Raw genomic sequence first — 12,513 nt, forward strand, 5'->3', positions numbered from 1 at the left:
GCTAGAGTAGTTTGTCAAATGAATTTTATGCACTTCCTGCTGACTTTGGCCCAATCAAAATGTGCATAATTTGCATTTTGCGAGTTACATTTGCATTTGCGAAGATGCAGCCGGCCACTTGGATGGCTTGACACTGGCAGCATAATTGTTCAGTTTACATTTCGTATTTATTATTTGATTTTCTGTCATTTCATTATCCTGCCGAACAGCGTTTTCCGCTTAAAAAAGTGAAAATGTAAATATTTCTACGTGTCACCGTTTACTTTATTTTCCTTTGGAAATTATTCAGCCGTTCGCTTCAATTTCAATAATTAATTGAACAAATTGTACTCTTCTCTCTCTCGATTGCAGCTGAACAACAGTAGACAACGTCCTCTGATATCTGGATTTCATTTGTACTACAACCAATGACAACATGCTGAAACCGTTCGCCGTGATTATTGGAATTTTTTATTTAGGTGAGTCCTTCGAAAGTCCTATCTTCGCCGGCCGGTCGGCGTGTATTATTAATTACACTCGTTAAATTGAATCTCGACATGGGAAATATGCGAGCGAACGAATGTTAATTAATCACATTTGCCGATAAACGATTTGTGTTCAAAGTGTTTTTGCTCATTAAGTCGATTCAATTCGGTTCGATGAGTGGTTCAAGTGCCAAATGCATTTTTGATGGTATTTAATTTTTTGATGTTCACGAAAAAATATTATTAATTCAGTTGGCCTTTAATCACTTACGGAAATTGCATTTAAACATGTATGGGTGGTGTTACAGTTTGGAAAGCATTAATAATTTAAATATTTTGTGTGGAAAAGGATATCTTTAATAAGCACTGCTTGTTTTAGCAGTGCCTCTCAAACTGAACTTTGAAGCAGTGCAGAACTGTATTGAAGCTTTAACCAATTAAGTCCTCATAGAAGCTTGGATAAAAAGCACAAAAGCGCAAAACAAAAAGCTTTTAAGATCCTGAGCTTTAAGTTTGGAATAGCTTGTGTGCAGTAAAGTCAAGCTTTTCCCGGGATTTTGTTAGGGGCTTAAAATCTCGTTTTGACTGTACTAAAATTAGTGCATAAAGCTTATGGTGGAAATAGGTTAATTTTACGGTTCTAAAATGCAATGAAAGCTTTCGTGCTTTATTAAAAAAATATTTTTTTAAGGACCTCAACCATTGTAAAAAAAAATATGATACAAGGTGTAACAATTATGTACTTAATATTATACACCTAAAGTTACAAGACTTCATGTAAATAGTTTCATAAATTTCCTGTCAAGTTAATCCATTAAAAACGCTTAAATTCCCGGAACATTTATCAGAGAAATCCATCCAGGAGCATAACTTTAATCGCGCTTCAATCGCCAGACTTTTGCGATTAGAAAGCCACAAGGGCTGCGGTAAAAACCAACACATAACGGCAAACTATAATTATGTTTATCTTAATTATATTGCGTGACGTAAGTTTCTTATTAACCGGCAACAAAGTCACAAAGTCAGCAACAATTTACCATGTTTATGGGCGGCGGGGCCAAAGCCCCAAGGAATTATTATTACATGCAGGTGCCCTCGAAGGTGGCCCACCCACAGTGTTCCTTTCGAGTCGCGTGAGCAATCAGAGCACAGGTGGTCAAATCACCAGAAAGCCAGAAAGTGGCCAAGTCGAGTGGTCACCGCCGAGCGGCGCCTTTGTTCGCCAGGTCCTCCACTTTATTTGCATATAAAACGTGCGATGAGAGCGGGGGAAACGCGTTTCTAATGGAGCCACAACAATTGCCAGGACTACGGACTACGCTGTTGTTCTTGATTTCTTGCGCCTTGCAGCGCCGAAAAGTATGCTAAGAAATTAAGCACATTGGTCATTTTCATTTGCGTGCCTGCGAGCTGTTTTGGGGCCACGCGGCGTATGCGCAATGCAAAGAAAATGCCTCGAGTCCAGCGACACGCAAAAAATAAAAAAAAGCGGGAGAAATAAAAACTGCACGTCATTACCTTGATTTGTGGCGACTTTTGAACTCCACCCCTTTTGGCCTTTCGGGCCTTTTGACTTACTGAGTCAAATGGCTCTTACATAAGCCATACAAATTTCGCACTTAACTTTAGCAGGCCTCAATTATTTATGCTAATCAAAGGCATTCAAAGGCCGCTCATCGATAGTTCAAGTATCTTCGCCTGGCGATAAATCAAAATAATTAAGTCGCCTTAAATTGACTCGAGTCGCAGTGCTGCGGGGTCCATAAAGTGACTGGCATTAACCAAAACTCCCAAGTGGGGCTAATAAGCTTGAGACAGCGCTAATTTTACCCTCATTAAACAAGCTGACATGCCAGGCCCAGAGACCAGGACGGAAAGCAGGACCAAAACCAGGACCAGATTGGTGGCACACAGGACGATGCCAGGCTAACGGTTTAGAGAGCTCAATAAACTCAAAGGGCTGGCCGACGCCGTCGTCCTTGCTCCCCCCTTTAACCACCCTTACCCCCTCACCATCCCCCTGTTAACCCCACAGAAACCCCCTCGATTGCCATGCCAGCAAGCGTCGCCATTTTGGCAGTCATTAACGGCAAACTGCTTCATCATTTAATAACCCAAAAGTGAGCTGGTTAAATGCCGAGCAATGCGATGGGGCTCTTTTGGCCCAAATACTCCCCCACAAAAACGGCACACAGACACACAAACACACAGACACTCAGACGAACAGCTTGGGCTGGCAAGAAAAAAGCCAGAGTGGCACCGAACATGCCACACTTATTTTTATAGATTTCATTTTAACACCGAAAAAGGCAAACGCATGGAAACTTAACCGATGCCGTTCCAGACCCTCTCTGCCACGCCCCCTTTTCCCCGTTCACCTCCTTTTTCGCTTGGCAGGCCCGAGACTACATAAAATTGGCAAGGCGTCAAAACGGGCGGGCAAAAAGAAAAAAAAGGGTTCATTATGGCAATTTGCTTAAACTCGGCGGATGCTCCTTTTGCTTTTTTCTTCGTTTGTAGTGGGTATCTTAAAGCCCACAATGATTTCGGGGGTTAACTGAAAAATAGCGGCATCATTTGTCGGTCTGGCTTTCACATTTCACATTCGCCACACTTGGCGTGTCGGCTGGGTTCATAAAATATAATGAAAAGCAACATTTCCTGGCTCCCCGGCTAATTCCTCTATACCAACTCCTGTCACCTTAAGGCGACCAAAGTTCAATGCACTCCGTTGCATTTCTTTCGCTCCCCAGTTTTTCCAATATGTGTGCTTAGTGTCGCTTTGTTTGGACATTTCCAAAGAGGGGTTGTCAAGTCGGACGACTTGGATTTATAACATGATTTCAGTGCAGCAGGCTGTACAAAATTTTTAATTGAGCCTCGATGGCAGTGCCACAGACGACACGCAACCAGGCAACTCGGCCAGGACTCGAGCCTCAATTGGCATTAGTAAAATATTTCAAAAAGCACTTAAGCTACGGCTATGTGAAAAGGCTAAGGCACCCACTACAAAGAGCCTACACAAGGAACAACGGAAAGGTTATAGGTTTCAGATGTTGCTGGTGAAAAAACCAAAATGTTTTCTAAATTACCAGAAAAACTACTTTCCTGGAACTTTTTACCAATACATTTTTTCTGTAGTTTATTTTACTTTTCCTGATTTTTGACATAAGATTGAAATTAATTTTTAAATGATTTCAGAATTGTTAATTTGTCAAAAAATCAATTCTTATAGTATCTTATATCTTATAGTATTTATATGGTAATATAGGGGATATATTAACAATTTATTTATTACTATTAGAGGAGAAGATATTAAGAGTGAAAAAAACAATTGTTATGATAATTAAATCTGCAGAAGATACATAATTAATTTTGTTGTTCCTTGGTCTTTTTAAATTCAAAACAAATAAATATTTTTTTTTAAATTTCAGTGTTTTTCAAAGTTTGCCTATTTGCATGTGATTATTGCAGTGGAACAAAAATACTATTTTATTTCGAGCACCAAAGTCTCAATGACTATCAATTGGGCGTTCCTAAGTAATCGAATTTATTCTCTTATTAAGAGTTCGAACTTTCTATCATGAAGAGAAAATTAAAAACTTTATTCTATTTATATTTTCGATTGTGAAATTTCTTTTTTCTCTATTTAGAATTGTTCTGGGCGTTTGCCCAGTTGTCGTCGCTGCGGCCGGAAGTCCTTGCCGGAGAAAATTGGAGAGAGAAAGCCGCTTGGCGTGTTGACTTTTCATTTTTCGTGCGTGCCTAATTATATTTGCGTGTGCATGGCCAATTGCAGGCCATGGAGGAGCCTTGGGCTCTGGTCTGACCTGTTCTGGTCGGCTTTAAAAGGATATTTAAAAGGATATTAGCGAGGAGGCATCATCGGCAGCAAGTGACAAGTGACATGTGTAGGCGTCGCTCGATCTGCTCGCCATCGGCGTGACCAGCGTTGCCGTGTCCTTGGGTGTCCCGCAATGTTGACTTTATTGTCGGCAATATGATTTGTCACCTCGCCGGACAGGACATGGCAAACGGACAGCTCTCGTGGCCGCCTGACAGATGAGTGTCTGCCCGGCGGGGAGAGTCCAGTTCACTTGGCACTGGGACATGGCGTGTCGGCTTTGTGGTCACCATCTCACCACCTCGCCCACCTTGATCGATTACCATTACATCCCGAAGCCGAAGCCAGAGAAGAAGAGGGACCTTAATGGGTAATAAGTAGATTGCGTGATTGTTCCCAGAGCTCGTCGCATTTTGCAGTGATTGCTCACTTTTCGACACTTTCGGGCGATGGCAGACAAAGGCCAAAAGGTCGGTTGGGGGGGATTAGCAACAACCCTCCGACTTCAAGTGGGCGTCCATTAATCAAGTCGGACCAGAGATGTGTATGCCTTGGGATTTTTCGATGGGCGTGCTGCGTTGCGGAACTATTCGTTTGCATTTTCTATTATTATGAAGACATTCCGTGTCGTATGCCTAAGTTTTTTGTTTATTTCTGTTTTAGTTCTGTGTGTTTGCCAAGTAATTAGTGGCATAAGGCGAAAGTTTTTGAGGCAAATGTGTTGGCATTTGATTTGGAGGGGCGCTTCCTGAACAGAAACAGAAGCGAAAGTGCCGCTTAATATGTATTCAAATTAAGGTCAAAGGCCACGCATATTCCCAGAATTTATTCCTCCGTAAAAGGCATTTAATCAGTCGTGCTGCCGGGAAATTTACACATTTATCGCTGCAGCGAATCGCTTTCAATATCCCTTCCACTCGATCTAAATGGTTTTATGCGTGGGACCCTCAGTCGAATATGTTAAACAGATAGAATGGTATTCCATTCGATTTCGTTTATTTTTCGGGTTCGTTTTTAAATTTATTTCCAAACATTCCTCGGCCGTAATTGTTTCATGCTTGAATTTACAATTGTTTCGGCTGGGGTTTTCTTTGGTTTGCCATAAATTTAAGGCCAGAATGTTTGAGGGGGCGTGGCGGGGGCGTCGAGTGTTTTGGCCAACTTGTTTTGCATGAAAAAGTGTCAACAACAAGCGGCGGGTTTCTGCCTCAGGCTGTGACACCAAAGCTGACAACACTAATGAACGAGCGATGGGCGCACTTGCCACGCCCCCACGCCCCTACGCCCCTACGCCCTTTGACCCCCGCCCACCGAATTGCGCCAGCAACTTTACGGCATTTGTTCTATGCAGTTTTCACCTTTCCTTCCCTTGGCTTCTCTTCTTTTTCCTCTAGTTTAGTTTTGGTTTTTGGTTTTGTTTCTGCCGCCCGCAACTTTGACATAATTCAGGGCAGAACTGCCAGGCTGGCCAAAAAATATGAAAGTTTGCGGGTGTCGCTGCAATATTCTCTCTCATTTTTTGCCATTTCCCCCGTAGTTGTTGTTGCTCCTGCCGGCAAAAGTTGATAACGAGCAGGTGTTAAAATGTGACCAAGTGCTGGCTGGCTTCTGGCACGCCTACTCCACCGCCAACCGCCCACCGCCCACTTGGCTACCTTGGTGATTACAAGTTGTTGACACTTTTGCAGTTTGCGGCAACAACTCAACTCTGGCCAGCTCACATCGGCTCAAAGCGAGAGCCAAAGTTGGCTGGCTGGCTGTGACCATGGCCAAAATGATGTCACATTACTTGTCCCCGTGCCGCTGGCGCTGCGTTTCTGGAGCTGGCACCTTGGGCGATGCGCCACTCGATGTTGCGAGTAGGTGTTGCCGGATTTAACTGATCCGTATATGTATGCATAATCATATGGGTGGAAATAATCAGGTTTCTACATCCTTCCACAACATCTTACTTAGTTCTTAACATCATTCTTAAAATATTCATACCAATGTTTCGTTTCTTAAAATTTTAAAAGAAAAGGGCACATTTTTTGTAGATAATTATTTAAAATGAAGTCATTTTAGGAAGTCTGTATAATTAAAATAGTTCTTGGGTTTAAAAATACCCACTACTTATTAAAATCCTCAAATAATTTAAATCTGTGAATTCAGTTCCTTTGAAGCACATTTATAAAGATTTAAAAAATATTTCAGGAAGCAATATTAGTACTTCAGTTGTATTTTTCTATAAATCGCTTACTTGAATCCTGTTTCTCCTCACTTTAAATATTATACTTACCACTCATTTTATAGGTATTTGTTTTTATTTGTTTATTATTTTATTTGATATAAGATTTGGTTGATCGGTAAGGCCAATTTATATTTGCATAATTAACTTCAATTTTATTCCTCCCTTTCGATGATAATATATTCTCCCAGTGTATATGCATTATGCCATTGGCCCTTGCTCTTCTCCATTCTCCTATTTTCCGGTCATATAAGACTTTACGATGCTGGCGTTGACTTTTTAATGAACACGGCAATTTGCCGAAAGGTGAGGAAGAACACTGAGGCACACACACTTAAGCATGTGGGCGGGGGGTTGCTTGAGGGCGTGGCGTGGAGTGGCATGGCCTGGCATTTTTGATCAGCCTCGAATATCATTTCACATATCGTTAAAATTCGTTTAGGCGCAGCATACAAATTGCTACATTTCCGCCAAACTTCAAGGCGTTACCCGGGACTTTCCACCTCAACCTACTGTTCGACCTTCCCCCCTCCACCCGCTTTTCCTGCTCAACGTTGTAACGGACATCCTATAAACAATAAGCTAAGGCTGGGTGTTACGGACGGGTCAGAGCGCACGCAAAAATGTCAATCGGCTTTGGCTCGTCGGCTAATGGGGTGGATCTTTGCTTTAACCCGTCATTGCCTCTTCGATTATTATCAAAACTCAGATTGCGTGCAAAGACAAACCAAACTAAGGCCGGGGAGAGAAAACACTACTACAACTCGGGCTATTGTCGGGCGTAAGGCCCCCTACATCTGTGATCGAGCCTACCGCTTTTCCACCTCAGCTGTTAATGAGGCGGCATTCAGCCCACCCTTCCATTGGCCGTTCCCTTACCATTTTCCTTTTTTTAGAACGGCCCCTTCGCGGTCATGGCTTCACGGGGGTCTCATGTCCGCCGAGGACAAACACACAAATTTACCACATTATAAACATCTTTTATTAACTAACAAATTAAAATACTAGACAAATCAATCTTGCTGAAAACCCTAACAGAGACTAACATGAAGTACAAGGAATAATATAAAAATAATATATAGGTATAAATATCATAAGAAAATGAATGGCGATAATATATAATAAATAGCATAAATATAATAAATATAATAGATAATTCTTATAAATAGAGAAGGGCGCAATAAATAGATTTTAAAATATATACGTTAAAAACCGGCATGCCAATTAGGCTTGCATTTACTTTAAATTTAAAAGAAAAACAAAGATAAGTGCCTTTTCATGGTGTGATTTTTCAACTTTTAATTACGTTACGTTACGTTGACATGTAACCGTTCCCACTTGCCTACGAAATCAAAACATGAGTGCCAACGCAAAACCATTTACGATATTGCCGTTGAGTGCGTTTAGGCTGAGCAAATCTACGGTATTGGCACCAAATTTCGCTATTGTCTTCACTTCTTACTCTTCGGCCATTACGTAATGCCGATTATACTGATGGAAAAATTTTTAATTCGGCAAATTAAATTATTGAATTTTTTTGTTTTACCACATTACGAGATTTAGAAAATTTGAAATTGCCGCCTATCACCAAAAATTATATTTTTTTTTTTTATATTTTTTTAACGCTCACCAATTTTTCCAGATGCATCCCCGAAGAAAGCGCTTTTTCCGAAGACGGCTGAAAATGCTGCGAAATGAGAAAAAAGTATTCTTTTGAGGGACACAGGGGCTTTCACTTTTTCATTTTCAAATTTCCTTTTTTTCAATTTTTTTCCAGGGGGTAAGTGGCCATACGATTTTTCCTTTAGACTTTGTTTTTTTTTCTTTTTTCTACGAAAGAGGGAACACAATGCCGGAGTTTTGGCAGCACAAAAATACACTTTAAAATAAATTAAGAAAAAAACCACTTACAAAAAAATAAAAAAACTTATAAAAACTTAGGCCTATTTTTCCGCCATCTTGGGTATTTCTTACCTTCTTTTTTTTTTCCTCTCCTCTTTCGCCGTTTGTGAGGTTACGGATTTTTTTCCACTGGCTTTTTTCCTCGGATTTTGATTTCCTTTCTTTCCACTGCCACAAAAAAACTGAGGTTTTGGGGTCTTTAGTCAAACAAAATCGGGGGTATTAAAAGAATGTTTTTGACGATTTACGCCTGCATTTAACAAAAATTCTTGCCGCGCCGCCCCGACACTCCTCGCCGAATATACACCGCGATGAAACTGCCGGCCTCTCCAAAATCGCACTCCAATGAGAGTTCTTTGCCGGGCGCTCAGCTGGCTGCAATCCAGAGTGTTCTCACTGCCGAATATCGTAGATATGCTTCTGATCGCCGAGCCCCTATAAATTGCACCAAGTTCTGCTGACCAAACCTTTTGATTTTTCTATTATTCTCTTTAAACTCACCCCGTTCTCAGGACTCAGCCAAAGTGAATTGACTCGTTTAAACACAAAAAAGTATTCTTTTCCACTTGGCAAAGGCTTACATGCCTGCCAGGCCCACGACTATGATTGATCTTGCGATGGCTTAAATTTTCCACGTCTCGATCAGTGGAGGGTTCAAAGGGAAAAGAACGCTGATGCCGCTTGCCAATGGCGGCAAGCCCCTTAACAGCCGAAATGGGAACCGCTCTCAGCAGAATCCAACTGACATTTCGCCCTGTTGACCTATCACGCTTTCTCTTACCCCTAAGCCTAGTTCGGCAACCACCCCACAGATGACGCCAGCTACGATGCGTTCCCACTTAGCTACCAGCGCTACAAAACTCCCCCCACAAGATCTGGAATGGGGTTTGACATCCCAAAACAGATCCAAACCAAGCTGGTAGCTGAACCTGCTTATTGTTTTAAATCCTTGGCATGATAACGGCCCAAGGAACGACCTTGCAAATCCTCCAGTTCATAGCATGAATTTCCTAGCTTTTTCTGGATTCTAGCCTTGAGATATAACGGACCGAGTTTCGCACTATAGCCTCCTGCAAAATTGCTCTGTCTAAAGTTTTTGCGATAAATCTCTTGACCTTCTTGGTACACCACCTCTCGAGACCGCAAGTTATACTGTCGTTCGTTCTTTTCATTCTGTTTTTGCATAACCTCTCGAGCCTTAGAACGCACCAACTCCAACGAATCTTCTTGAGTGAATCTGGCTGCTCTATCCTCCAGCATTCCGAGAGCTCTCAACAGCTTATAGGTCGAGCCAGATGAAATAAAATGCTGGCCAAAAGCCATGTAATAGGGTGTTGCGCCAATTCCCGAATGTATAGATGAACGCAAAGCACAGCAAATACTGCTAAGATATTCGTCCCAATCTTTCTGGTCTTCTCGGATATATGACCGTATTGCGGCTATCACTGACCTGTTTACTCGTTCAGAGGCATTTGCCTGCGGTGCGTACACAGCGGTCAAGTTATGGGAAATTTTGTACTGCTTCAGCAACTTTTGGAATGGCTCGGACTTAAACTGGGAGCCATTATCCGATACGATCGTTTCAGGCACCCCAAAAGTGTGAAACAATTCTTGCTGCAAGTACTTAACAACCACATCGGCAGTCATTTTCTTCACGGCTTTCAAAAAGACAAACTTTGAATAGTGGTCTAAAACTATAAAAATCCCCACATTCCCGGACCGCGATCGAGGATATGGGCCGAGGAAATCAATATATAGTCGCTGGAAAAATCTCTGCGATTCGGGAGCAATTCCTATTGGTGGCCGTTGAACTCTATTTGGAGCCTTTGTTTTTCGGCAGACGTCGCAACTACCTATGTATTCCTTCACATCTGTCACTAATCCTGGCCAGAAATAGTATCTGCGAATTCTTTCTAAGGTCTTGTGTACTCCACCATGAGACGCTAGCGGGTCATCGTGAGCCTTTTTCAACACATCAGGTACCAAGTCGCTTGGAATCCACAACTTCCACGCAAAGGTATCGTGCAACAAATCTCCAGTGGCATGATCAGTTCTGCGATACAAAAGTCCATCATCAACCCTTAAATCTGGAAATTTATCAATGTTTGCCTTAACCTTTTCCTGCAATTCTAAATATTCACTAGACTTAAAAGCTGAATCCTGCAAATCGACCATCAGACCGTGGTTGGCATCTATCGCTGCTAATTCCTCCTCATTCACACGTGATAAAGCGTCGGGAACCACATTAAGCCTACCACTTCGATGCTCGATTTTAAAGTTGAATCCTTGTAGCTTTAGCGACCAACGCGCTAGACGACTATGTAGATCTGTCTGGGTCATGAGCCATTTCAGGGACGCATGATCCGTGATCACGGTGAATTCATGGCCTTCTATATAAGCCCGAAACCTTTTTATGCAAACAATGGCTGCCAAACACTCTTGTTCTGTCACCGAGTAATTTCTTTGGGCCTTATTCAACTTCTTAGAAACGAATGCGATAGGAAACTCATCGCCTTCGTCGGTTTTCTGAACAAGGACACCACCGACACCAGATTTACTTGCATCACACTGAACAAAGAAAGGTTTAGAAAAATCAGGACTTCGAAGCACGGGCGCTGAGCAAAGCATGTCTTTCAGCGCTTCGAAAGATTCTTTGCCTTCAGGAGTCATTACAAACTTTTTCTTCGGCTTTAGAAGATCTGTGAGTGGAGCTGCAACAGAAGCGAAATTGTTTATGAACTTTCTATACCACCCCACCATACCAAGAAAACTCCGAAGTGATTTTAAAGATTTTGGCAAAGGAAAATCCTTCATAGCCGAAATCTTTTCGGGGTCTGTGCGAATGACACCTTCTCCAACAATATGGCTCAAGTACTTTACGGATTTCATGCAAAATTTGCTTTTGCCAACGTTAAGCGTTAAACCAGCGGCGCGTAATTGATCAGCAACCAAACTTAATACCGTCATATGGCCTTCGAATGTATCAGATACCACCAACAGGTCATCCAAGTACACAAATACTTCATTTCTCAATGATGCTGGAATCACTTTATCCATGAGCCGGGTAATTGTTTGGGACGCATTTGTCAAACCAAAGGGCATTACTTTGTACTGGTAGAGTGGCTTTCCAGGAATAGTAAAAGCTGTCTTTTCGCGAGAACTTGGCTCCAAAGGAATCTGCCAATAGGCATCTTTTAAATCTAAGCTGGAAATATATACTGCTTTGGGAAGTCTACCTAGTATACCGTCAATCTGCGGAAGTGGATATGCATCTTTTTTCGTAGCTAAGTTGACTTTTCTACTATCGAGACAGAGTCTTACTTTACCAGGCTTCTGTACTAACACCACAGGAGACGACCAAGGACTATCCGATTCCTCGATGACTCCGAGTTTAAGCATTCGGTCTATCTCAGCATACAACAACTTCTCAATGGCTGGGGACACCGGGAAATGCCGCTGTTTTACTGGCTTAGCATCTCCTGTGTCTATTGAATGTGAGATAAGCGTTGTTTTTCCTAACCCTGATACAGCAAACGAGGGAAACTTAGCAATTACTTTTTCCAAAACCGAATTCTGCTCGTCCGATAGCTCGTGAGAATCGGACGCGATTTCGCTTATTTGCATTGCAGACGGTAACAGACCAAACCTGGACCAAAAGTCAATCCCTAAATAGAGGTCTTGGCTCAACGACGGTATTATGTTTAGATCCAAATCCTTGACAACACCCTTGTATTGGACTGGAGTACGGAAACGTCCAACGACTTCTTGTCTTTTGCCATCAGCTGTGCAAGCTGCTGTAGCGACTGGTTTGAACGGATGTCTACTTTGAATTATTTGTTTTGCCAAATTCCCTCCTATCACACTGATTGCTGCCCCTGTATCCAAAAGTCCTATGACTATCCTATCTAAAAGTCGAACCTCAGCATAGGGTCGCTTATCATTTCCTTTAAACCGAATTGTATTTACTGTTTTTACCGATTTCCAATATGATCGCATGCGGTTTGTATGCCTTGATATGGATCTGCATGGAACCTTAGAAATATTATTGAGAAGCTGCTGCTTAGCAAGTTGAGGCC

General features: G+C 42.0%; 1 protein-coding gene across 3 annotated transcripts in view; it reads left to right on the forward strand.

Annotated features, from left to right (window-relative positions):
- Gfrl (Glial cell line-derived neurotrophic family receptor-like) overlaps positions 1 to 12,513 on the forward strand; it is a 122,802-nt gene that overhangs the window by 20,313 nt on the left and 89,976 nt on the right. For all 3 annotated transcript variants that reach the window (XM_070216915.1, XM_070216917.1, XM_070216916.1), the window contains exon 3: positions 352 to 458. In XM_070216915.1, coding sequence (XP_070073016.1) covers positions 416 to 458 — 43 coding nt within the window. In that variant the 5' untranslated portion in view covers positions 352 to 415. The remainder of the gene's footprint in view (positions 1 to 351; positions 459 to 12,513) is intronic.

This window comes from Drosophila takahashii, chromosome 3R (assembly GCF_030179915.1).
Source record: "Drosophila takahashii strain IR98-3 E-12201 chromosome 3R, DtakHiC1v2, whole genome shotgun sequence".
NCBI classification, from domain to species: domain Eukaryota; kingdom Metazoa; phylum Arthropoda; class Insecta; order Diptera; family Drosophilidae; genus Drosophila; species Drosophila takahashii.